At 46.3% G+C, this 27249-nt stretch overlaps 1 protein-coding gene across 1 annotated transcript in view; it reads right to left on the reverse strand.

Moving 5' to 3' along the window:
- Window positions 1-12115: 12115 nt before the first annotated feature.
- The window catches only part of RPGRIP1 (RPGR interacting protein 1), a 53686-nt gene continuing 38552 nt past the window's right edge, over window positions 12116-27249 (reverse strand). The window contains exons 18-24 of the mRNA XM_073670930.1: window positions 18828-19061; window positions 17628-17763; window positions 17309-17367; window positions 16118-16310; window positions 15923-16010; window positions 15469-15599; window positions 12116-12264 (exon numbers count right to left, since the gene is read on the reverse strand). Of these exons, the coding sequence (XP_073527031.1) occupies window positions 12116-12264; window positions 15469-15599; window positions 15923-16010; window positions 16118-16310; window positions 17309-17367; window positions 17628-17763; window positions 18828-19061 (990 nt within the window). The remainder of the gene's footprint in view (window positions 12265-15468; window positions 15600-15922; window positions 16011-16117; window positions 16311-17308; window positions 17368-17627; window positions 17764-18827; window positions 19062-27249) is intronic.

The following is a 27249-nucleotide window of genomic DNA, read 5'->3' on the forward strand; positions in this document are numbered from 1 at the left end:
TCTGAATGCTGTTCCATTGGTTACTGACAGAAGACACACAGGGCTTCTCATCCTCTGTTGGTGGTTTAAGCTTCAGTGCTAGAATTGACCTGATGGAATTCAGTATGTTCAGTGGTGGCCATTGGTGAAGAATAAAAATGAACAGAGATTAATCTGCTTTATGTAATCAAGCAGAATGTTAATTTATGACCAAATGAATACATTGAACCGCAAAACTAGAGGCGTATAAACTCAACACGTAGTGCTGTAATGTCATTAGTTTACCAGCAGGGGCAGAATATACATAAGTATTATGACTACCGTGTACTGTACGTGTTACTGCTGGCATTTGAGATGGTAGATGCCATTTTCCTGCCTACCTTGTTTATAGGCCAGACCAACTGATGTCCTTTTAAGACATAGACTAGAAATGAAACAATCACATTTCTATTCCATTCTGCAAAGCCTGGTTGTCGGACCCCCAGTGATCAGTACCTTTTTGCCTATCATAGACAAAGGCCAACATTTTATTTTATTAATTTATATTTTGCGCAATTCTAGTTCATAACTCTTAGCTTGAGAGTAATGTGTATGTGTATGTGTGGTATATGAGAAGTCATGTTGTTTGTCTCATGACGTTCATCGTATTTTACCCACCCATAAATCTTTTGAGGCTTGACTGATATAATATTGGTAGGATTATTCTGTTCGTATTTGATAAAACACTTCACTAGTGTTGAGCGAGCACTAAAATGCTCGGGTGCTCGAAGCTCGGGCCGAGCTCGCCGTGATACTCGGGTGCTCGACCCGAGCAACGAGCCCAATGTTAGTCTATGGGAGACTCGAGCATTTTTGCGGTGGCACCCCCGGCAGTCTTTTAAAAGCCTAACAAGTGCCCAAAACGATAGTGACAGTGCTCAAATGACATGGGGACAGCATGGGCATCGCCCCAGGAAGCATTTCTGACCCCCAGGTCACTGCTGTCAACAACGTGGTCAGAGATATTAAGCCACTTTTACGGGCTCACAATAAAACGTTCAAAAACGAAAGTGAAACTTTTTTCCTGTGAAATATGTTAAGGAACATCCTTTCCAGGGAAAAGACTTGTGTATAAGTTAAAATAAATGACCAAAAACAAAAATACTCCACACCTTCGGCTATGTTCACAAGTAGCATTTTTTATGCGTTTTTGCACTTTTGTATTGTTTTCAACTATGACAAATGCATTCACCGGGAAATGTCATTTTAACATTTTACAACCTTATCTGGCCATGTGCTGTGTGACACATGCATAAAGTGCTGAAAGGACATGGGAACAGCATGGGGAAGACCCCTGGAAGCATCTCTGACTCCCAGGTCACTGTCTAAAAGTGTGCCCATCATAAGTGATCCTTGCCGCATCAGAAGATGCAGACTTGCAACTATCCCCATGCAAGTTCTAGTCCCAGGGCAGTGTTCAATTGTACCTCCCCCATTCCTTGCAATACAAGCGCAAGTATGCAGCCTGCCACCCACCCACCCCCAGGCTGCAATACCATACTTCTTGCTTGCTTGAACTTGAAATTGGGCCTTTTAGGCATGTGGAGGCGGAATCTGGCCACCACGTCATGGCTGTGTTGGCGGCCTGGAATCCATACTCAGTCCCCAGCCACCCGGCGGCCGGGTGTCCATACTTGGTCCCCAGCCGCCCCGCGGCCGGGTGTCCACACACGGTCCCCAGCCGCCTGGGGGCAGCCGGGTGTCCATAAATGGTCTCCAGCCGCCCCTATTTCTCCTTGGAACATCCCCTCACACACTTTTCTTAGCCCGGCCTGCTTTAGGCAGCATTGGACGAGCCCACCAGAGAACCAGACTCCTCCGGTGGGCCCTGACTTCTCCATCGGTGGAGTTGAGAGTGCCAAGGTGAGGAGCATGATGATGATGACAGAAGATAGCATCTGCTATGTTTTCTTTTAATGCAAGTGTAAGTGTGCAGCCTGCCACCCACCCACCCCCAGACTGCAATTCCATACTGCTAGCTCGCACTTGAAATGGGGCCTTTTAGTTTGGAGGAGGCCGAAGCTGGCCACTACCTCATGGCTGCTTCGGCAGCGAGGTATCCATACTCAGTCCCCAGCCTCCCCTATTTGTCCTGGTGTGCCTTATACATAAGATTAAGCGCGTATACCAAAACATTACCTGTGCCCTCCCCAGTGCATTTAGTGGGAAGGAGAGCCTATTCTGCTGTAGTGTGTGCATGCCAAACACCTGTTCATGGTACATGCGAAGATGCCTCCCACCTTGCACCTGTCGTTGCAGACTTGCAACTATCCCCATTCAAGTCCTTGTCCCAGGGCAGTGTTCAATTGTACCTCTGCCATTCCTTGCAATGCAAGCGCAAGTATGCAGCCTGCCACCCACCTACCCCCAGGTTGCAATACCATACTGCTTGCTTGCTTGCACTTTAAATTGGGCCTTTTAGGCATGTGGAGGCGGAATCTGGCCACCACGCCATGGCTGTGTCGGCGGCCTGGTATCCATACTCAGTCCCCAGCCGCCTGGTGACCGGGTGTCCCCGCTTGCTCCCCAGCCTCCAGGGGGTGGCCGGGTGTCCATACTCGGTCCCCAGCCACCCCTATTTGTCCCGGTAACCTTTCCCACACTTTTCTTTGCCTGGCCTGCTTTAGGGCAGCATTGGCCGAGCCCACTGGACTATCAGACTCCTCCGGTGGGCCCTGGCTTCTCCATCAGGGGAGTTGAGAGTGCCAAGGTGAGGAGCATGATGAGGATGATAGAAGTTAGCATCTGCTTTGTTTTGTTGTAATGCAAGCGCATGTATGTAGTAGCGGCTAGGCCTGAGGTGGTCAGCGTTTTGGCGCATATCCTACCTCCTCCGAGGATTGCTGGATGTTTTCCTGCTACTATCCAAGTTCTATGACTCCCGTTAAAACAAAGCTTCAGGTGATAAATGATGGATGAGGTAGTGGCAAAGGAGAAAGAGCAGGAGGAACACGGACCATTCACATCAATATCAGGCCAGTCAACCAGATATGTCTTGTAGGATATGTTTCTGTAACAAAAGGAGCGGTTCGGCTACACTGTTATAGGGCATACAGTGAGTGCAATGCCTACCAAAAATTTCGAGGCACTCCAATGCCCCTTGGAAATGACATGGAGGTCAGAGGGCGTTAACTAAACCTTTTTTCCATTTATAGCAACTGGGTCTCCTGTGCACTGTTGGCCTAAGCAGTGAATGGAAGGCTTTCCAAAAATTATGAGGAACTGCAATGCCCCTTACAAGAGCCATGTGTGGCACCCCAGGGGTCTGGTCACCACAGTAATAGAGATATTACATCGGAGAGCAAGTGGGAGGTTTCCTGGTCAGGATCCCTTAAACATGCAACATCCTCCTGCCCCAGTCCTGGGAGGGGAGAATTCTGCCCTTATAAACTGGATCTGGGGTGGGGTTGAGTGAGTCAGAGAACAGTCAGAGTCAGATTGAGAGCAAGGGAAAGTAACAGCAAGGAGCTCTGTAGGAGCTAGGAGCTAAAGACCAGGGGCTGGAAGCTGAAGACAATAGGAACCGGACACAGGAGTCCGAGGCTGTGAGGACTTATATATCCAGCAGGAGAAACCAGCCGGCAGGGGATTTCAGGTCCTCTGGCCATAGAAGCCCGGAGGCTCAGTCACAAGCAAGGGACCAGCACCGCCGTCGTGGAGCGGAGGCTAACAGAAGGCCCCAAGTCACCAGCCATACGGGTGAGCACTACACGGTACACTCAGGGACGTGGGCTACTTCTACCCGCTTACAGCAAGGTAGCCAGGAAGAGTGCAGACAGACGGGGAGGCCTACAACTCCACCTGGCCAGGGGAACTCCTGCTTGCTCACAGACTGACCAGGCCTCTTATGCTAGCCAGTACTCCCGGGAGGGTCTACCTTATGATCATCAGTAAAGACCCTGAACTGCACTGCAAAGACTCTAAGTCGTTCCTGCTGCGCTCGTGCACCATCACCCCCATCATCCACACTCACTGCCCTGAGGCTATACTCCTCCCATGGGGAGTTATCCCATTCTCTGCTGTGCACACAACACCAACCTCAGCGGTCTGCCTCGCAGCGGTGGTACTCCCTGACCGCAATCCATGGGTGGCGCAGTTGGACAATTAACCTCAAAACCTAAGAAAGACTGCCACTGGTTTGACCAGCCTGAGCCACGGGACCGGGTCACCGCCACGGAGACTACAGACCCCAGAGACCCGGCAACGGGTATCCCACACACGTGTACACACGGCCCAGGGGGCACGTCACATGCAGTACAGCATATTACAAACATAAGTCCCATTATTGGGGAGTGGGTGTCCCATAGTATTTGCTTATGCCTTGCAAGCAAAAGCTGCCAAAAATTAGGATGGAGCAACTTGCAATGCCCCTTACAAGAGCCATGCAGTACAGCATATTGCAAACATAAGTCCCATTATTGGGGAGTGGGTCTCCCATAGTATTTGCTTATGCTTTCCAAGCAAAAGCTGCCAAAAATTAGGACGGAGCAACTTGCAATGCCCCTTACAAGAGCCATGCAGTACAGCATATTACAAACATAAGTCCCATTATTGGGGAGTGGGTGTCCCATAGTATTTGCTTATGCCTTGCAAGCAAAAGCTGCCAAAAATAAGGACGGAGGAACTTGCAATGCTGGCACCCTGGTGGTATAGTGGTGGTGGAGGCTGAGGATAAGGAGAAGAAGATAAAACAGCCGAAACGAGGAAGCATATACCCATGTGTGGGTGTGAAGCGGTGCATGTGAATACACCTCCCGAAATAACACAGTGGATTTGACTTTATGTTACTCTGCTGTCATTTGGTGGTGATGAGAAGTCTGGCCCAATCCAGCCCTTGTTCATTTTGATAAGGGTCAGCTTGTCAGCATTGTCAGTTGACAGGCGAGTGCGCTTATCAGTTATAATTCCAGCGGCACTAAAAACACTCTCCGATAACACGCTAGCGGCAGGGCAGGCCCGGACCTCCAAGGCGTACAGAGCGAGTTCATTCCAAGTGTCCAGCTTGGATACCCAATAATTAAAAGGCACAGAGGAATCACGGAGGATGCTGGTACGGTCGGCAAGGTACTCCCTCACCATCTTTTGAAACTTTCCACTCCTTGTGGGAGTACCCCGCGCCTCAGGGCCTGTAAGCTGGGCGGGTGTCAGAAAACTGTCCCAGAACGTTGACAGTGTTCCCCTGCCTCTGCTGGATTGGAGTTGCATCTCTCTTGCCTGTACGCCTCGGTTGGTCAACGAACTGTGACCTCTGCCGCTAGCGTGTTCAGATGGGAATTTTTTTAAGAGTTCTGCAGCAAGGGCCTTCTGGTACTGCCCCATTTTTGTAGACCTCTCCACCTTAGGAATAAGAGAGTGAAAGTTCTCCTTGTAGCGGGGGTCTACAAGTGTCACCAACCAGTAATGGCTGTCACCCAACATTTTGACAACGCGAGGGTCACGGTTAAGGCAGTGTAACATAAAGTCAGCCATGCGTGCCAGATTGGTAATGGGCAAGATTTCCGTGTCCTCACCAAGATGACGACTGACCATGCTCTCCTCCTCCTCCTCCTCTTCTTCCTCCTCCCCCCTGTCCTCAGTCCACCCACGCTGAACCGACGGTATAACACTTGTACAGGTACTACCGTCTACAACGCATGATAGCAGCTCCTATTCTTCCTCCTCCTCCTCCTCTCTCTCATTGTCCCCCAATGCACGTTGGGATGAGATGAGGCTGGGCTGTAATCGCCCGCTACGGCTTCTTGATCCATCTCATCACACTCTGGCTGCAATGCCTCCTCTTTAATTCTCTGCAGAGAGCGTTGCAAAAGACAGACAAGTGGGATGCTGGCCTCCTCAAAGTTTGACAGGATGGAACATATGTCAGACATCCAGGTCCACTCCTGAGGTCTTATGTGTGGAGTCTGACCTGAATATCGACGGCCTTGTTGCAGCTGGTACTCCACAACTGCTCTCTTCTGCTCACAAATCCTTTGCAACATGTGGAGGGTAGAGTTCCAACATGTGGGGACATCACACACCAGTCGGTGTGCCGGAAGCTGCAAACGCTGCTGCAACACAGCAAGGGCGGCGGAAGCTGTAGCCGACTTGCGAAAATGAGCTGACAGGCGGCGCACTTTCGCGAGCAGATCTGGCAACACGGGGTACGATTTAAGAAACCGCTGAACCACGAGGTTAAGCACATGAGCCAGGCATGGTACGTGTGTGATCTCACCTCGCCTCAGAGCCGCCACCAGGTTACGGCCATTGTCACACACGACCATGCCGGGATGTAGGTTCAGCGGTCTCAGCCACAGATCTGCCTGCTCTTTCACAGCTGTCCACAACTCACAAGCAGTGTGAGGTTTATTACCTAAGCTTATGAGTTTCAGCACAGCCTGTTGCCGCTTGGCGGAGGCAGTACTGCAATGCTTCCAGCTTGTAACTGATGTGGTGATATCTGAGATGGAGGCTGAACATGAGGAGGAGGATGCGCAGGAGCTGTACACTGTGGGGGCAACTCTGACTGACATAGGGCCCGCAATCCTCGGTATGTGGAGGATGTGTTCCGTCCCAAGGTCCGACTGGGTCCGGGCTTCCACTATGTTTACCCAGTGTGCCGTCAGAGAGATGTACCGTCCCTGGCCACAAGCACTTGTCCACGTGTCCGTTGTCAGGTGGACTCTCCCAGTAACTGCGTTGTTGAGGGCACGGCAGATGCTTTGGGACACGTGCTTGTGTAGTGCAGGGATGGCACTCAGGGCAAAATAGTGTCGTCTGGGGACCGAGTACCGAGGGACGGCCACCGCCATAAGATTGCGGAAGGATTCCGTCTCCACCAGCCTAAAAGGCAGCATTTCCAACGCAAGCAGTCGTGAAATGTGCGAATTTAGGACTGTGGCCTGTGGGGCGTTAGCTGCGAATTTCCGCTTTCGTTCAAAGGTCTGGGATATGGACAATTGAACGCTGCGGTGGGACGTGGACGTTGATGCTGTTTCTTGAGAAACTGTCATAACAAGTGAAGACTGAGAGGAGGGGGCATCTTTACATGCAGTATGGACAGGGGATTGCCTTGCACTCACAACAGTGGAAGAAGCAGTGGTGACACCCGCTGACACTGGTCGTGGACCCTGGGTTTCGCCCCACAAAGTCGGGTGCTTTGCTGCCATGTGCCTGATCATGCTGGTGGTGGTCAGGCTGGTAGTTTTGTCACCCCTGCTGATGCTGGCACGGCAGGTGGAACATATGGCCTTTTTGGGGTTATCAGCAGAGTCTTTAAAAAAATTCCAGACTCTGGAAGACCTACCGCTTGTACTGGCAACGTCCCTCGTGTTGGTGTTACGGGGAACGGTTGCCTGCCTACTGTCTGCGGCCACCACACTGCTTCTTCCTGCCTGTTGAGGTACTCTGCCCCCCTCCCCCTGTGTGCTGCTGGCCTCACTCTGCATGTCCTCCTTCCACGTTGGGTCAGTTACTAGATCATCCACCACCTCCTCCTCTTCCACTTGCGCACCACGATCCTCCTCCTCACTTCCTGGCAATTGTGTCTCGTCATCGTCCACCTCTTGTGACAGATTGCCAACGTCGACTTCCTGTGGCCGTGGCTGTTCAAATATTTGGGCATCGCAACATGGGATCTCCTCTTCCACCACTTCAAGCGTATCAGGCGAGGGGCCCAAATATGGAAATGGACCAGTGAACAGCTCTTCAGAGTGTCCAAGTGTGGGATCAATTGCTGTCTGACGACACTCGGCATAGTGGGAGGAAGGAGCATCAGGGTGAGGAGGAGTATGCGGTCGAGACTCACGGCTACTAAGAGTTGACCGTGTGGAAGACAGACCGGAGGTGGTGGTGCCCAGGTAACTGGAAGTATTATCTGCTATCCAATTAATAACCTGTTCACACTGATCAGTTCTCAATACTGGTGTTGTTCTGTGCTTCCCTAGTAATTCGGTCAAGAAGTGGGAGCGAGAAGATGTGGCTGTTGGTTGTGGCACATTTTCACCTTGGCCACGGCCCCGTCCTCTGCACGAACCATCACCAGAACGTCCACTTCCACGTCCCTTGCCACGCGCCTTGCCCATTGTAAATGAAGTAAAATAGCTTACACTTGCACTATCAATGGAAAAAGGGTAATAAAGAGTAGATTAGAACCGTGGAAGAGGAAAACCACAGTTATTGTTTGCTGGGGTATACCACACTTTTTTAAATAGAGATATTTGCGGCTGAACAGTGAGCGACACACTCAAACTGCTTTTTTTTTTAGATACCAAAGGCCCAAAACTGGATAGTACAGCGATTTGACCCGTGGAACTGCGAAACCACACTGAGATGTCGGGCCTACACAAGACTATTTTCAACAGATATATTTTTGTGTCACAACAGTCAGGAGACACTACTGTTTTTCTTTACGGAAAAAACTACCAAAAGCTGAATAATAGAGATTTTTTTACCGTGGGATGGCAAAACCACAGTTATTGTTTACTGGGGTATACCACACTTTTTTAAATAGAGATATTTGCGGCTGAACAGTGAGCGACACACTCAAACTGCTTTTTTTTTTAGATACCAAAGGCCCAAAACTGGATAGTACAGCGATTTGACTCGTGGAACTGCGAAACCACACTGGGATGTCGGGCCTACACAAGACTATTTTCAACAGATATATTTTTGTGTCACAACAGTCAGGAGACACTACTGTTTTTCTTTACGGAAAAAACTACCAAAACCTGAATAATAGAGATTTTTACCGTGGGATGGCAAAACCACAGTTATTGTTTACTGGGGTATACCATACTTTTTTAAATAGAGATATTTGCGGCTGAACAGTGAGTGACACACTCAAACTGTTTTTTTTTTTAGATACAAATGGCCCAAAATGGATAATACAGAGGTTTGAACCGTGGAAGTGCAAAACAACACTTCTGTTTCTCTAGCCTACACCAGACTATTTTCAACAGTTATATTTGTGTCTGAAAAATCAGAGACACGCTTTTTTTTTTTTTTTTGGGGGGGGGGGGGACACCAAAAGGTTAATAAGACGGGTATTTGTACAGTGTGAAGGAGGAAAAAAAAAGGAGGATTTAGATGAAAAAAAAAGGATTTTTCCTGGCCCCCGACACCTGGTGCTAAGTCCAGCAATTTCAGCAACAGGAGCACACAGGACTGTAATGCAGCGTTTGCTGGTATAACCACTGTGTCTCCTATACAGCCTGCCTGCCTGGTATCTGGGATGGATATTAGTCCTGAAAAGGACTGTTTGTTTGTTCTGGCAGCCTTTACAGACCCTACACTAACTATTTCGCAGTTTATATCTCTCCCTAAATCAGCAGCGCTGTCCCTACACTGTCTAATCCGGAGCGACTGTGTCCAAGATGGCGGCGCCTGGTTTTAAATACTCGAGGTGACGCTGTGCGGCCAGCCAATCACTGTAATGCCCACAACCAACATGGCTGCAGCATTGCAGTGACTGGCTGGCAATCCCTGCATGTTCATTGGCTCTGTAAAGAGCGCCAAACATGCAGGGCGGAGACCCGAGCTCCCGCCCGAGTAACCCGGAAATGCTCGGTGCTCGCCGAACATCCCGAGTAGCGTGATGCTCGGGCGAGTACCGAGCAGTGTCGAGCATGTTCGCTCAACACTACACTTCACCAAAAGATAATGGGTAATCTGTAGCTATAGAGTTGTTCACAAAGAAAAATCGGCCCCATTGCGCCTCTGAGCACAGAAAGTGCAAGGGAAGAGGGGCTGTCCAGTACTTACCCACTGTGATACTGCGGATAAAACATTACTTAATGATAGGCTATGCTATCTTACTAATAAACTCACTGAATGGAGGAAAAAGTTTCATGACACAGTTGAAACCAGAAGTTTACATACACTATATAAAAAGACACATATGCATGTTTTTCTCAATATCTGACATAAAATCAGAATAAACCTGTCCCATTTTAGGTCAGTTAGGATTACCATATTTTTTAACATTGTCCATTTGGAAGACCCATTTCCCCACAAGCTTTAACTTCCTGGCTGATGTCTTGAGATGTTGCTTCAGTATTGCCACATAATCTTCTTTTCTCATGATGCCATCTATTTTGTGAAGTGCTCCAGTCCCTCTTGCAGCAAAACAACACCAAAACATGATGCTGCTACCCCCGTGTTTCACAGTTGCGATGGTGTTCTTAGGCTTCCAAGCTTCTCCCTTTTTCCCTTGGTCATTATGCCGAAAACATTCAATTTTAGTTTCATATGATTTCGTTTCATAGTTGATATGCACATGTCTGACCAAAGCACTTTCATCTCTGGGACACAGAACTCGTCTCCTTCCTGAACAGTATGATGCCTGGACATTCCCATCTTGTTTGTACTTTCGTATAATTGTTTGTACAGATGAACCAGACACCTTCAGGTATCTTGAAATTGTACCCAAGGATGAGCCAGACTTGTGCAAATCCACAATTCTCTTCCTGATACATTGGCTGATTTCTTTAGACTTTCCCATGATGCTACACAAAGAAGCAGTGTGTTTCAGGTGTGCATTTAAATACATCCACAGGTGTGTCTCTAGTTAACTCAGATGCTGCCAAAAACCTATCAGAAGCTTCCAAACTCATGACCTCATCATATGGGCAGTCCAGAATTGTTTAAAGGCATAGTAATCTAAGTGTATGTAAACTTTTGACTTTGCAGTAATTAATAAAAATGCCTTAAAACATTCTCTCATTATTCTGGCATTTGACAAACCTTAAAAAATGATGGTAATCCTAATTAACCTAAAACGGGAAAGGTTTATTCTGATTTCATGTCAGATATTGATAAAAACTTGCATATGTGTCTTTTTATATAGTGTATGTAAACTTCTGGTTTCAACTGTATCTGACCGACACCTCTGCTAACTCCCCCCAACACATGAATGCCCAACTTGTGTTCTCTATAGGGAGAGTAAAGTATCTGGAGATCAAAATGATCAAGTGTTAGAATTCAAACTGCTCGATCCTTATCTGCGGTGACATGATTGGGTGAGAGTTGGGAGGTCCCATCAAAGATGGTGTCTTAGGCCAACTATACTGTAATGTATAAAGGCCTTTACATGGATATGCAGATATGTTTACCAAAATTCTCTCTATCACAGTTGAAGTTCCAGGTAGAAAGCTAGGTAACAATCCAGTTTTTTGTTTTTATTCCTTTTTAATTTATTTAAGGAATTAGGTTAAAATATCCATATTAACTGTGCATAAAAGTAAGCTCTTACTTAAGACCTCACTTTACTAGACAGACTGGAGATCAAGTGCTTCTGCATATTGTACTATTTGTATGGGCATTCTATTATTCTACGTTTTAACTGAGGCACAATGCATGACCTATGACACACACTGGGGATTTTATCAAATCCACGTGAGCTTCGGCTGATGGACCTGCAGAGATCAGGAGATGCCATCAGGTTTTCATTTAGAAAAGGAATTGTCATCATGGGATAGTCTCACCACCTTTACCAACCATCAATATAATGTATATCATATAATATATAGTAGGATTGTAGTATTGCATCTTACATTTTTTGGTAATTTCACTAAAGGACCTTTTATCTGAATAGAAATCGCTAAGGAATTGAAAATTGAGCTGCAGTACAGTGGGATCTTTTGCCCTGATGAGCTTAACATTGCATCGTTATTGTGTGAAGACTAATATTGTTGGAGAGTGTTAGTCTTAAAGTGTATTGTTACATAAGGTCTACAGATAAGGATCTTTATTGTAACTAGATCCATGCCACATAGCTAAGCTTTTCAAAGTTCTCCAGCTCTTTTAGGCTAGGTCTACACCTCAACTTAGGCCACTGCTACATTGCGGTGCTATAACAGTGACACCTATACTACCGCGACCACAACAAGAAAGTCAGACTCAGTTGAATTTTTTGTGACTTTTTTGTCGTGGTACTGTGTCACATTGAGACCCCTTTAATTCTATATTGCCGCGATTTAGCAGCGGCACCGAGCAAACCTTAGTCGCGTGACGGCTGTCAGGGCCAAAGTCGCCGTGTATCCTTAAACCTTAAAGTCATCCATTTTACTGCTCACATAATGTTGGCTACATCTTCTGTTTGCAATTCAATTTGTATAAGCTATCAGAGCACATAACTTGCTATCATTGACGGTGATGATTGGCTTGTAGACTTCATTCTTCTTTCTCGGTACACAACCCGTGCTGCTTCTCTGGCTTCTATCATTACACGCAGAGCTCCAATTATTTGTCTTGGATCAGATATATCCAGAACTAAAATAAAAAAAAGAAAGCACATTTACACGCAAGCTACCAAGACTAGTACAACCCCTGGCAAAAATTATGGAATCACCGGGCTCGGAGGATGTTCATTCAGTTGTTTAATGTTGTTGAAATAAAGCAGATCACAGACATGGCACAAAACTAAAGACATTTCAAATGGCAACTTTAGGGCTTTAAGAAACACTAAAAGAAATCAAGATTAAAAATGTGGTACTCAGTAAGGGTATTTTTTTTCAGACCAAGCAGAGGGAAAAAATTATGGAATCACCCTGTAAATTTTCATTTCCAAAACTAACATCTGTATCAAATTAGATCTGCTCATTAGTCTGCATCTAAAAAGGAGTGATCACACCTTGGAGAGGTTTTGCACCAAGTGGACTGACCTGAATCATGGCTCCAACATGAGAGATGTCAATTGAAACAAAGGAGAGGATAATCAAACTCTTAAAAGAAGGTAAATCATTACGCAATGTTGCAAAAGATGTTGGTTGTTCACAGTCAGCTCTGTCTAAGATCTGGACGAAATACAAACAACATGGGAAGGTTGTTAAAGGCAAACATACTGGTAGACCAAGGAAGACATCAAAGCGTCAAGACCGGGAACTTAAAGCAATATGTCTCCAAAACAGGAAATGCACAACAAAACAAACGAGGAACGAATGGGAGGAAACTGGAGTCAATGTCTGTGACCGAACTGTAAGAAACCGCCTAAAGTAAATGGGATTTACATACAGAAAAGCTAAACATAAGCCATCATTAACACCTAAACAGAAAAAAACAAGGTTACAATGGGCTAAGGAAAAGCAATCGTGGACTGTGGATGACTGGATGAAAGTCATATTCAGTGATGAATCGCGAATCTGCATTGGGCAAGGTGATGATGCTGGAACTTTTGTTTGGTGCCGTTCCAATGAGATTTATAAAGATGACTGCATGAAGAGAACATGCAAATTTCCACAGTCATTGATGATATGGGGCTGCATGTCAGGTAAAGGCACTGGGGAGATGGCTGTCATTACTTCTTCAATAAATGCCCAAGTTTACATTGATATTTTGGACAGTTTTCTTATCCCATCAATTGAAAGGATGTTTGGGGATAAGGACATCATTTTTCAAGATGATAATGCATCCTGTCATAGAGCAAAACTGGTGAAAACATTCCTTGAAAGAAGACACATAAGGTCAATTTCATGGCCTGCAAATAGTCTGGATCTCAATCCAATTGAAAATCTTTGGTGGAAGTTGTAGAAAATGGTCCATGACAAGGCTCCAACCTGCAAACCTGATCTGGCAACAGCAATCAGAGAAAGTTGGAGCCAGATTGATGAAGAGTACTGTTTGTCACTCATTAAGTCCATGACTCAGAGACTGCAAGCTGTTATTAAAGCCAGAGGTGGTGTAACAAAATACTAGTGATGTATTGGAGTGTTCTTTTGTGTGTTTGTTTTTCATGATTCCATATTTTTTTTCCTCAGAATTGAGTGATTCCATAATTTTTTCCCTCTGCTTGGGCTGAAAAAATTACCCTTACTGAGTACCACATTTTTAATCTTGATTTCGTTTAGTGTTTTTTAAAGCCCTAAAGTTGCCTTTTGAAATGTTTTAGTTTTGTGCCATGTCTGTGATCTGCTTTTTTTCAACAACATTAAACAACTGAATGAACATCATCCGAGCCCGGTGATTCCATAATTTTTGCCAGGGGTTGTATATAGTGGCGTTCTTTGGCCATCTGTCTTTTCTGTTAAAAAATCTTTAGCACTCAGTATAGATTTTTTATTGTATTCCTCTACATCGGATAATGCAGTCTGTCACTCTGTTTTATACAATTAAAGTAAAAAATAAAAATAAAAATTTGGATGCAAGCCAAACATAGAGCATTATATGAAATAAGAATACCTTAAAGGGAATCTGACAGCTGAATCCTGCCTGATCCTGTGGCAGCATGTATTGGGCACTGACTGGATAATTTCAGCCAGGTATGTTACTTCTGGAACAATGCGGCTTTTGAAAGAACATATTTTAAAAGCCGGGCACCGAGCAGCACAGACTATTGGTTAGACAAGTGGATCCCTGCCTGCTTCTCCCTGTCCGCTGCCAATGACTGACAGGTTTTTCCCTGTGTGCATGGATAGGGAGAGACCTGTTACACATTGGCAGCGGCAGGAAGAAGCTGCCAGGGACCCACCTGTTTGACTAGTCTCTTGTGAGGTTTGGTCCCCGGCAGCTTTTATACGATGTTCTTCTCTGAAAGCATTCTAGAGTTAAACATATTTGACTGAAATTATGCAGTCAGTGTCCGATACATGCTGCCCATGGATCAGGCACATGTATCTGTTGTCAGATTCCCTTTAAGAGACAAAGAAATTATTCTAATCCTTGGAAAAGGGCAGCCAAACCAAGCTTGTGATACATAAACAATAATTATTTATAGACCCAAGGTATAGTAGCCCCTGTAGATCATATAGATGAGCATTACATCTGATGCAGTATAGTTTTGTGTAATTGAAATTGTCGCTTGGTCCAAAATTAGTTTCTAATTTTTTAAAAAACTTTTTAACCTTTTTTCGCCAGCAGCTACCAGGGCTGTGGAGTCAGTAAGTCAAACCACCGACTCCGACTCCTCTGTTTCCCTGACTCCCGACTCCACAGCCCGGCCTCACTACTGAGCGTGTACATAAAGTGCAGCACAGATTCATCTCAACTAAAAGCAGACATCCTTAGATCAGGAACAGAACAGACATTTATAGGACATTTCATAACTTTCCCAAATTCTTATGAAAACATTTACAGCATATACTGCATTGTACCTAATTTATTATATATTTCAGGAGTTGGAGTTGGTCCATTTTATACCGACTCCACCAAAATTGACACCAACTCCATGACTCCGACTCCACAGCCCTGGCTGCTACCGCACCATATCTTCCCTATGTGAACCAGGTATTAGAATTTTGGAGTATAGTATTGTGTTAAGTAGTTCCAAAATTCAGGAAAATTAATTTTGTAATGTATCGTTAACCTCCCTTTACATAGCCTTTAGTGGTAAGCAAAAACAATTTTGGCTGCCTGCAGCAGACACTAGGGGATGGAAACTGGTTACTGAACCCAGTAAATCCATCTAACCAATATGGGTCTTTTAAAGCAAGCAGGAAATTCAGAGCTCCAATAGAAGCCCTAAGTTGGATATTTCCTCACCCTGTAGAGTTTCTTCTGCAGGATCTACAGCTCTTCTTAGGAGGTTTTGCAGGTCTAGAAAGGCATATCCCAAATCACGGCACTCATCTTCTTCTTCATTCATTGGATCACTCACCACTGTAAACTTTAACCTTTGGGGTACCAGTGATAAAAAGAAAAAAACGTTTTCCTTTTATCTTTTCTAACACAATGTTCATTTATTTTAGTAGACAAAAATATCCCCTTAGCGCAGCCTATCCTCCAACCAGAGCTTGGTTCATCTTTAACCTGTGCAATGGATTTTTTAAAATGTTTTACAAAACAAAAAGGTGTACCCCTGCTTTATAAGTACTGTGTGATCCAATACCCAAATCTAAAGAGCTTCCTTCATGTTTTACACACCCCATCCCTAAAGACATACGACAAGTGATCAAACACAACACAATGCAGCACAGGCAAAAATGAAGACCCACACCTGACTTTTTCTCCAGTGTCTGATCCTAATAGGAGCATGTAGAGGAATCGTCTACGATCTACATGATTTTCACCATCTAGATGGATCACTGTGAAGAGAAGACATTCAGTTTAGAAAACGATACCAATGATTTTCAAGTGTTCAGATAGAATGTTTGGGTTTTGACATGTACATTAGTCGCTATGTTGTCCTAACCTTTGCTGAAATGGTAGAATATCTCTTCACCGTGGATAGGCTTGCGAAGTGATAAAGGGGTCTCTGTTTCTTCAGTGGGAACACCGGGAAAATGAAACTCCACAAACACTCTCTTTACTGATTTATCAGTCACCACATGCGAGCATGGGTCTAAAGTTAGAGATGCTACCTCCACCCGAATCCTGGATGAAGGCTGAGCAAAGTACAGAATCATGATAATACCAGACAATATTATTATGCACTATCTCCAAGGAATAATAAGAGAAAGTGTCTTATCACATACCGATTTATATGGAAACACTGGTCCCGGTGTTATGACGATATCATCATCATCATCATCATCATCATCATCATCATCATCATCGCTATCTGTAATGTCTGCTTCTCCTAGGTTGGAAAAAAACAAGCTGTGTGTTAAACATGATCAGTGTATTATTAAATATGGGTCATTAAAGGGTATCTGTTAGCAGGTTTTTGCTAAGTAATCTGAGAGCACCATGATATAGGAGAAGTGAGCCTGATTCCAGTGTTGTGTCACTTAGTGGACTGCTTGGTGTAGATTTTATAGAGTTCTTGTTTTCCCTGTTGTAGATGTAGATGGCCACACCCCTGAATGGTAGCTTTCTGTGTACATGCTGCCAATCAGTGGTGGGGGCAGGGTAACAGGTTAGCCTGACTGGTCTGCACGTGAGAAACTACAGCACACAGCCTAGTAAATGATACATTGCTGGAATCAGGCACTCTTGCCCTATATCATGCTGCGGAACGTGTACACACACAGGAACCCCACACCTACACCCAACTGGTCCCTGTACAGACTAGAAAGGCCCAAGCTGCACAACTAAAAACACCACCTCGGACCTAACTCCCTAAAAGGTTGTCAAGGGGTTTCTTGTACCTCCTGAGGAACCAGAGGGTAGGCTGCAATACACCGCCATCAAGGGGAAAGGAAAGTGTGAAGCAAGATATGAAAACCCAGGGTGAGAAACTAAAACACATTCATATAGGGTAGAGAGGGAAAGCTAAGGAGAACCAAAAAGAAAAGGAACAAGTAAAACCTTACAGAAACTTAACAGTGGTAAAAGGAAAAGGTACTAAGAGGGAAAGCAAACAGAATCACTGCAAGAATACAGCTGGAATCTACCAAGCAAGGTAAACCCCCTTAGCTGAAGGGCTGGAACTCCTAAATACACATCCACCAAAAGGTATAGCCAGCAAGGAAGTGCAGTGAAGGGTGAACTTATAAAACCCTACCGAGAATGCGATAGGGCAAACCAAAACGAAAAAATTAGAAACACCTGGGGAGGAGTAAACCAAGAAAGGAAAACAAAGACAATAGAAACCATCAGCATTTGAACAGGAAAAAAGGGCAATAGCTCAGCAGACAAAGGAACTGACAACGCAGCAATAGGTCACCGGATCAAATCTTCAATCCGAGCTATGACAGCTGCTCTCAGATTAAACAGCAAAAACCTGCTGACAGATTCCCTTTAAGAAGCTGCCATGTTACCTTTTTCTTTTGGCATGACTTGTTCGACTGGTTGGAAAGAGCTGTCATATCTTATTTCCTGATCGCATTCATTTATATCTTCACACACAAGACTTTCTTCAGGTTCATTTAGTGCCTCTAGTTCTTCTGAAATATCCTGCAAATATGAAGGTGCAATTCTTTTAACGTAAATGTAAAATCTATTAACAGAGCTTTGTATGATGATATTTATTCTCATCTCACCATGTTATGATTATGTACTTAATGCCAAGAACGGAATTGGATCCCATTCCAGTGCAAAACGTTTCTCTTTGCCTTTCAGACATGGATAACAGAAGCACATTCCCGTTAGCGCATTACTAATGCAAGTTTTGGTCCAACCATGGATCTAAAAACCCAAATGTGGGAACAAGAGTGATCATCAGAGCCGGGATATTTGCCCTGGTGGTGATGATCTTATATGTGCATCAGACGCTGTTTATGTATATGCTCATATATGGCAGACCGTTTGCAAACTTTTCTGTGGCTTTGTAGTAATCCATGCCACAGAAGCAAGCCCAGATGTATGGAATGGATTGTAAATCACAGGTATTTCTGAAACCAATCTGAAAATAACCTAATGAGGTGTAATGAAAAAAGTTCCATTCTAGCTATTTTTTTTTTAATCTCACCACCGGTTAAGTATCAGTAATGTGTGGTCAACGTAATCTACCTTTTCCAGCGCCACTCTGGTCCCTCTCCACCATCTTATGACCGCAGCTCTGACCGGCCAGAAGTCACTGCCAAATGTTACTTTTTCCCTTAATGTAATTGTATGAGAGCCTAGTTCTGAGTCCCATGGACTTACATTGAGAAGTGACTTCAGGTCCGCTCAGAAAACACTGGAATGAGCCAGTAGGTCACAACAGAAGAAGATCAGAGCGACGCTGGGAACAGCAGAAGACGGCAACCGGTAACCATTTTACTACACACATGGAACACACATTTCTGATACCTATTTAGTGAAGAAATAAAAAAAAAAACTGGAGTGGTACTTGAGGCATATTATAACATTTTATATTTCTGTTATACAATAAACTAAAATATACTTGTGTAAATTCCCTTTACTTCTGATGAGCATGATAGTCAATCACCAATCTGGGATTTGTTGCCTGTCAGACTCGGCACATTATTAAAACTATACCATAAGTTCAGTATGACATTCATACTAGAACCACCCACCTCCACATTCATGTCCATGTCATCGCTCTGTAGCTCAGGTGGCGAGGATTCATGTCTCGTCTCATGTTGCTTCATCTTTGAACAGTCTGTTGTGTACGGATCTCTCCTGCCCCTCTTGTTAGCGCTGATATCTCTGTGCAGTTCTTCCTCGGCCTTTCGCGATTTGGATAGTCTAGAATTGCTCAAGTGAATTCTGGAAGAGTCTCTAGATAATACCTTCCTTGGAGATTGGTGCTGAAAAAATATTAAGCTTTTATTATTTTTTTGTAGTTACATCAATGTACAATGCTATAGCTTCATACACATTATTATGAGAGTTTATGTTTTATATCTACAGGAGGTCTAAAACAGCGGATGCAGTAGAAAGCAATTCTACTTCTTCCACAAGACACAGAACTTCATCTATTGACCACAATGAAGGCCACCATACAGGCCCCTTGGATGTTTCATCGATGACTGCTGATTAGTGTTGAGCCACCCCCGTAGTGTTCGAGTTCGGTTCGGTTCGGTTCGTCGAACACCCGTGTGTTCGCCGAACTGTTCGTCGAACACCTTCGAACACCGTTAAAACCAATGGCAGGCAAACAAAAACACATAGAAACACATAGAAAACACCTTCAAAGGTCTCCAAAAGCTGACAAACTGCTCAGAAGACACAACTAACACATGGAAAAGTGACAAGTACATATAGTCATGCGAAAAGAAAAGAGGTGGAGGAGTAAAAGGAGGGGGAGACACAGATATAGGCATGTCATGCCCTTCTAAAATCCAAAAAGTGAGAAGCCGACACGGCCAGTCCGTTCCTGCCTGTGCCACCTCTGTGTCACCGGGTTTGTGCCAGAGCCGCGGTGGACCCTGACGGCCAGCACCCCTATCCCAATACTGGTGCCTGTCCGCCGGTGGGTCGAGGCACCCCACGGTGGGGGGGGGGGGGGGAGTAACATCTGCAGAAGAAAGACCATCTTCCAGCCAAACTAAGATGTCGACTTCTTTTCGTGGACAATGTGATACGATCTCATTCTTACGGACACGCCCATCGCTACAAATTCTAGATGAGGCACAAAAACAGCAGGTGCTTCAACGGATATCAAGTGCTCCTTCAAGTGGGCTCTCCATCACCTCAATTTCAACATCACAAATACTCCAGTCCTCAGAGGTGTCACCCCAATCGCACTTGCTTCCTCACAGCTCCCAAGTCTCCAGCTGCCCGTCTGAGTATGGGGTAACACAGATGGCTGAGTCTGCCCAGCTGTTTACTCATACTATAGCCTGGGAAACGGAGGTCTGCTCCAGAGCTTCTGTTAATCCAGATGAGGAAATGATCTGATCCGATGCCCAGAATCTTTATAAGTTGGATCCAGGACCAGATGAAGAAGGTTCGGAGCATAATGTAGACCCTTGTTCCCAAACTGTAACTCCTGTTGGTGGAGACAATGATGAAGACGATGATGAGACTCAAATACCTGATTGGAGCGACAACTTGACTTTTCGGTTAGGGCAGGAAGAGGTTGGCTCTGAGGGCGACGGGTGTGATAACACACAGGGTGATGATGACGAGGTTGGAGATCCCACTTACTGTCAACCCACAGTCAGACAGTCGATGAGGTCAGCAGAGGAGGTGGAGGAGGATGTGACTAGCCCTGGGGATGGGGATGACTCGGTACCCGGGCATTTGCCTGGCCTTGGAGATGTCGCGGTGGTCGGCTCCCTGGCCCGTACCCTGGGGTCTCTCTTTAAAAGGGTGGATAATTGTTAAATTTTATAAGAGTTCATGACGCCACCTGTGGTATCTGGTGACAAGCACCAGCGCTGCAGCAGTCCACTGAGGCCGGTGATAAGGCAGCTCGATGGTATAGCTCCCCACAGGTGGAGCTAGGTCTCAGGGCAGCGTATGCAGGGGGAATGCAGGACAGGCGAGACCCAGCTGGGTCAGAGCAAGAACGGGAACGGACACGGTAGTCACTTCAGTACCTTTTACTGGTGGAAATTCAGGCACATCCCGGAGCACTGTAGGGTGAAGGGTGCATATCAGGATCCTCCCCAATGAGCGGGTGTAGGGCCTCCTATTTCTTGCCTCTGCGTAGTAAGTTTCTGACCTGCCTGGAGCTAGGCCTAACTTTGTCTCTGTCCTGCGCTGGCTGACCTTGTGGTAGGGCCTTCTCTTGGAGTTCACGCTCCCAGTATGCGGGGCCTAAGCGTCTCCTGGCTCTGTTACATATCAGCACCTTAGCGATCCTGGGACTTGTAGTTCTCCAGGGATTCCGGTTATGCCTTACTGGGTCATAGAGATACCGGTAAGCTCGGATCCTGTGTCCGGTAAATGCTTCGGGGTGAGCTGGTTAAGCTCCTCTGCCCCTTATGTACTAACTCGCCACTCGCCTTCGGCCTACTCGGGCCCTCACTAGGCTATACACACTAACGGCAGCTTGCCGCGCTTCACTGATCTTACGGCACCGGCACACCTTAAGCTCTATCTGGGCTCCCTGAGTCTAGCAAGCAGGAGCCTCGTGCTCCACTGCTGAACTATTAACTGCGTTCTCTAGACTAGACTGAGCTCCACTGCAGACTGACCTCTCTTAGGCTTCTCTACTGCAGGAACTCTTCAGAGGAACTGAACTACCTAGCTCCACCTTCCCTATTTATATCCCTAACGGGCTCCCTCTGCTGGTCTGAGGTGGAAGGTGGAGATATGTGAATGTTTATGGGGGCCTCTTGTGGAGGATTCCATCAATGCACTCTTGTAGGATCTGTGATACCAAGCGCAGCGGGGCATCACAGATGCTATTGACGACGAGGTTAGGTTGCGCCTTCCTGAACAGAGATGGAGTACTGGAAGCACGTCAACAACAGCATCCTCAACCACAACTCTGCCTCTGACCACAAGTCGTAGTGGCTCTTCAGGTCACATGGGCTCTAAGCCTTGCATAGCCTGGGCATTTATTCAGATCGATAAGGATGACCCAACTCGTGTTATCTGTAATATTTGTCAGCAAAAGCTAAGTAGAGGCCAAAAAATACATAGTTTGAGTACTTCATGCATGTACCGTCACATGGATATGAAGCATAAGTTGCAGTGGGAAGCTCACTGTGCTACAATGCGGCCTAGCCGGCTGGGCCAACCACCGTCTGCCCCATCTTGTGCATCCGCAGCCTCTTCATCCTCTGTGACTGGGGGGACAGCAGTCACACATGTTTTTGGACGCAGACCTGCCACCTCTTTACCCGCAACAGCCAGTGTGATTGGCAGGTCGTCAGTTCAGTGGGAAGTGGAAACACCTGCTAGTGTTGAGCGCTCTCCGACATCGAGAGCACCACCTTTGGATCAAGGCAACCTAACATGTCCGCCTGCATCTTCCTCACAGACCGACAGTTGCCGGGGACACCCTACTCAACACCGTCTAAGCACAACAGCCAGCCCTCGGTCCCTCAGATGTGGAAAAGTAAAAGACCATTTCCTCCTAGCCATGAGAAAGCTAAGAGGTTGAATTTCACCATCTGCAAGCTGTTGGCTACAGAAATGCTGCCTTTCCACCTGGAGGACACAGAGGATTTTCAAGACCTTATGTCCGTCACAGTGCCCCAGTACCAGATGCCCAGTCGGCACTACTTCTCAAAGAAAGGTGTGCCTGCGCTCCACTAGCATGTCGCACACAACATCACCGCTTCTTTGAGAAACTGTGTGTGTGACAGGGTGCACTTCACCACAGACACTTGGACGAGAAGGCATGGACAGGGGCATTACATGTCGCTGACTGGGCACTGGGTAACTATGGTGACAGCAGGACAAGGGGCTGCTGTCCAAGTCTTACCGTCCCCACGAGTTGTGTGTTAATCCTCTTTATCTCGAACTTCCTCCACTGCTTCTGCCTCCTCAACCTCCTCTCGGTCCTCCACCTGCACCCAAAGCCTGTCTGGTAATGCCACCTGCTTTCTAACTGCGCAGAAGGAATCCTGCACACCTCCTTACTATGCTGGCAGCAGGGCTCAACGCATCAGTGTTTACTTTGAAATGTCTGGGAAATGTGAGTCACACAGCTGAGGAGTTTTGGTCAGCTCTGGAGACCCAGTTTCATGAAAGGTTGTCTCCACTGGACCTGCAACCAGGGAAGGCCATGTGCGACAATGCTGCAAACCTGGGTGCGGCACTTCGCCGGGGCAATGTCACACACGTGCCTTGTATGGCTCACGTGTTGAACCTGGTTGTCCAGCAATTTTTAGCCCACTATCCCGGACTAGATGGCCTTCTGCAGAGTGCACGGTCGCTGTGTGCTCACTTCCGCTGTTCGCATCCCGCAGTTCAACGACTTACATCTCTACAGAAGTCGTTGGGCCTGCCACTTCACCGGCTAAAATGCGATGTGCCTACCCGGTGGAATTCAACTCTGCACATGTTGCAGCGACTGTGGCAGCACCGACAAGCCCTGGTGCAATACGTTCTGACGTATAGCCTGGGCCAACGAGATCCAGAGGTGGGGCAAATCACGCTGGAGGAGTGGTCTCAGATCAGGGACCTATGCACCCTTCTGCACAGTCTTGAAATGGCGACGAAGATGTTTAGTGCTGACGATGCCATTATCAGCATGACTATTACGGTGATTTACATGCTGGAGCACATGTTAAACAGAATTCGGAGTCAGGTGGTGGCACAAGAGGAGGTGGAGGAAGTAGAGGAGGAGGAGTTGTATGCGGAAGGGCTAACATCTGCAAGGTCCAGACGGTCGGCAGCACCAAGGCGGCAGGCATGGGAGGGTGGGGGAGAGGGATTAACCAGGGCGCATGGTAGCAGCCAAACTGTTGAGGAAGGTGCAGGAGCCGAGGAAGAAGTGGAGGACGAACTGGCAATGGGCATGGAAGACTCATCAGATGAGGTAGACCTTGATCACATTTCTGTTGTGCGAGGTTGGAGGGAGAGGGCAGAGGAAGGAAGCATGATTCTTACCTCGCTACCAACACAACAAGGACTTGGTCCTTCTGGATGCGCAAGACACATGAGTGCCTTCTTGCTGCACTACCTGCAATATGACCCCCGGATTGTCAGAATTCGAAGTAATCCCGACTACTGGGTTGCCACACTCTTAGATCCCCGGTACAAAAGTATATTTGCCGAAATAATTCCTGCCATAAAAAGGTATTGACGAATGCAGGAGTATCTGTTGCAGAATCTTACATGTGCTTTTCCACAAAACACCAGTGGTGCACGTAGTGAATCTCACAGTTCTAACTTGCCAAAGGTGGGACTGTCGAGTCTTCATCACTCAAACAGTAACAGTAACACAGTATCTGCTGGTAACAGCAATTTTGTGGAATCGTTTCACCACTTTTTTAGACCATCCTTTGCAAGGCCACAGGAGACAAGAAGTCTGACACAGTCAATGCCTAGAGAGGATGGTACAGGAGAATCTCCAAGTGAACATCGAAGCCATGACTGTGTCACTGGACCCTTGCTCATTTTGGTATTCCAATCTTGAAAAATCGCCGGAGCTCGCCACTCACGCCTTGGAGATCTTGTCATGCCATGCAGCCAGCGTTCTCTCTGAACGTGTATTCAGCGCTGCTGGTGGTGTGCTGACAGATAAGCGCACGCGGCTGTCCACTGAGAATGTAGACAGACTCACGTTCATAAAGATGATCAAATCATGGATTCGCAAGGACATTTCTACCCCTGTGTCATCCTTGGGAGACTAAAAGCTTGGGGATTTGGTAAAATCACCTCACCAACCGTTTTAAGCAACAGTGGGGCAATTGATGCCACTTAACCCTAGAACGCATGACCATAAAAATCTACACTTTCACATACCTGGGGCCCTTTAGGCCCGTGTGCAAATAACATGGAATAACAAACTCAAATGACAAACAACTATATACATGAAGAATACCTAGAGTTTCAAAATTCTAACTAAAGCAATCTTGCAGAAAATAGAAAACAATTAACTGGGCGGGCCTGCAAGGCCACAGGTATGCGTTCTAGGGTTAAGTGGTGTCTGTGCCACAATTTTGGGAGTCCCCTTCCTGTGTCTTACGTGACGTTGGCATCGTCAATTCCAGGTGGGTTGGGTCGCACCCCCCCCTTTTAACTGTAAGAAACTACATACACTATGGCTTGGGGTAACACAGATGGTTGAGTCTGAAGAGCTGTTTACTCAGAGGTCTGCTCCAAATCTTCAGTGTCTGCTAGTCAGCGTAGAATTTTTAACTGCATCTAGCCTAGGCAATACTTTGGGCGTAGTAGCCCAGCTGCGAAGCAAGCTGCACCGCCTGTGTATCTAATAAGAATTTTTAAATTAATCTAGCCTAGGCAGACTGTGGGGACCCCCAACCAAACCCAGATGCTCAGCCCCCCTACCGCCCCCCTTTCATGGACAACCCAATAATGTAACTCTTACAACTGGATGGGTGAGGATCGGTCACAGCTTTATTAACTCTTTATACTCATTCCATTAGAAAGGCATTTTATTTCTAAAATAATTCAGCTTGTTGCAGCATGCCCTGGGTCCCCACTCCGGCAAGTTGGCCAACAAGTGTAACTCTCCAACATGTCCTTTCTATTTCCAGGCCACGGAGGATCAATCGTACTCGTATGCAGGACTCTGACCCCCACCCATCACTCTTAACGCTTGTTCCACTCCGTCCTGGAGTCCTGACAGGAATATGTCCAGTCCAATATCTATTAAGTGAACACCGTCGGGCCGTATGAGGCCTGCTTTATCTCCTTCCAGTTGTCGGTGTCGTATCACTACACCGCCTCTGTCTCTTCTAAATTTTGCCATCCGAATATTTATTACCCGCCTTGTCCATTCGATGGCCGTGATGTCTCGCGCACCTTGCCATACCGCTATCGGCACAATCTCTGACCATACTATAGCTAATTTTGTGAAAAATTCTCTGATGCGCTCAGTGTCTAGTTTCATTATTGCCATTAGTTATGCGCTCTTGTGATGACCTAGGTTGTTTCCCCCGGCCTGTATAACTAAGATGACCAGACCTCTTGCCTCTCTCCCTACCTTGATTACCTCCATTAGTACCTGTGGCCATAGCAGGCCTCTAATACCTCTCCAGTTGAAATATGTGTTATGAAACTCTAATTTCCTCCCGCCTGGGCGGACTTTCGCCCTTTTTTGTGCCCAATATATATACGAGTGGCCTATCACTCACACTGTTGGCTTAGCGTCACCTGTAAAAGAAACAAACCACGTTAGGATAACAAGTCCGGTCTTATGTATCTTGCCAAACACGTGGATCGCCATCTCCCTATCCTCTGAACTTCCGTTTCTGACAGTCCTGCTCTTGCTGCTTCCGTGGCCGCACCTATGCGGAATGAGTGTGTCCCGTAATCTTTGGGGTGGTTCCCTGCCGATGTTATGCATTTATTAAATATAGCTTGGAACAGGTATCTTGATAATGGCGTTCCATCAATGTGTGATACGAAGAAATTACTTTGTGATCTGATGGTTAGATATGTTTTTACTATTGTTACCCGACTCAGTGTACCGTTTGTGGGTTGTAGAAGTACCCAAGTACCCCTGCCCGCTGGAACCATTTTCGATTGGTGTATGCGTACACGTATTGCATTATTGGCTATGACTACTTCCTGGTGTAATAAGCGTCCACTGGTGGTAATTTTGGATTGAGGGACTAATTCGCTTATACATAGCGCCCCGAAGAAGGCGATCACAAATGCAGTAGACATTAGTGTTGCTTCAAATTGTGAGTGTCATGTTAATGGTGTTAGGGATAAGATGTGAGAAATCAGTTTTAGTGACACGGGACGGGACGTCTACATTCCTGACTTGGCTGACCCCTTTTCCACCCTTTTATGGATTGTCTGATGATGAATCTTTGTCACATCTCCCCAATTCAGTAGTTGGAAGTGAAATGCTACTCCGGTCAGACACCGCTGCGCTGACGCCCCTGATATGCCCCTCATCACTAGCTGGTGGAGAAATTCTATGGTGACTTGTGATCTGGCTTGTTCACATTGGTCAACCCGTCTGCCTGCTACTAGTCGTGTCCACTCTTCCCATGCCTTACCGTATGCTTGCCACGTTGACGGGGCAACTGACGCTCTGATTAATGGCATCAACTATTCGCCACTAGATCCCATAGGGAGGGTGGGCAACTGTTGCCCGATGGGTGGGCGTTGTGGAAGAGCTCTGTGAAAATCTGCCAATTGAATTGTTATAAAGCGTTAGCAGCAGCTTTATACCCCTCAGCATAGTGGCTAGCGCGGACCCATACATTGTGTTTTAGGCACAGGAATACTAGCCTGCGTAGTAGGCCTAGCACTGGGAGAGACGATGATGCCATCTTATTAATGCAGTGCGCTAGGCTGGTGTTTTGTGTTATGAAGCGTATATTTTTGTTAGCCAGGCGCGCGCCCCATATTTCTATTGCTACCACTATTGGGAAAAATTATTTTCAGGGC

Source organism: Phyllobates terribilis, unplaced genomic scaffold (assembly GCF_046119375.1).
Source record: "Phyllobates terribilis strain yellow unplaced genomic scaffold, ASM4611937v1 Scaffold_1__5_contigs__length_1240528914, whole genome shotgun sequence".
Lineage (NCBI taxonomy): Eukaryota > Metazoa > Chordata > Amphibia > Anura > Dendrobatidae > Phyllobates > Phyllobates terribilis.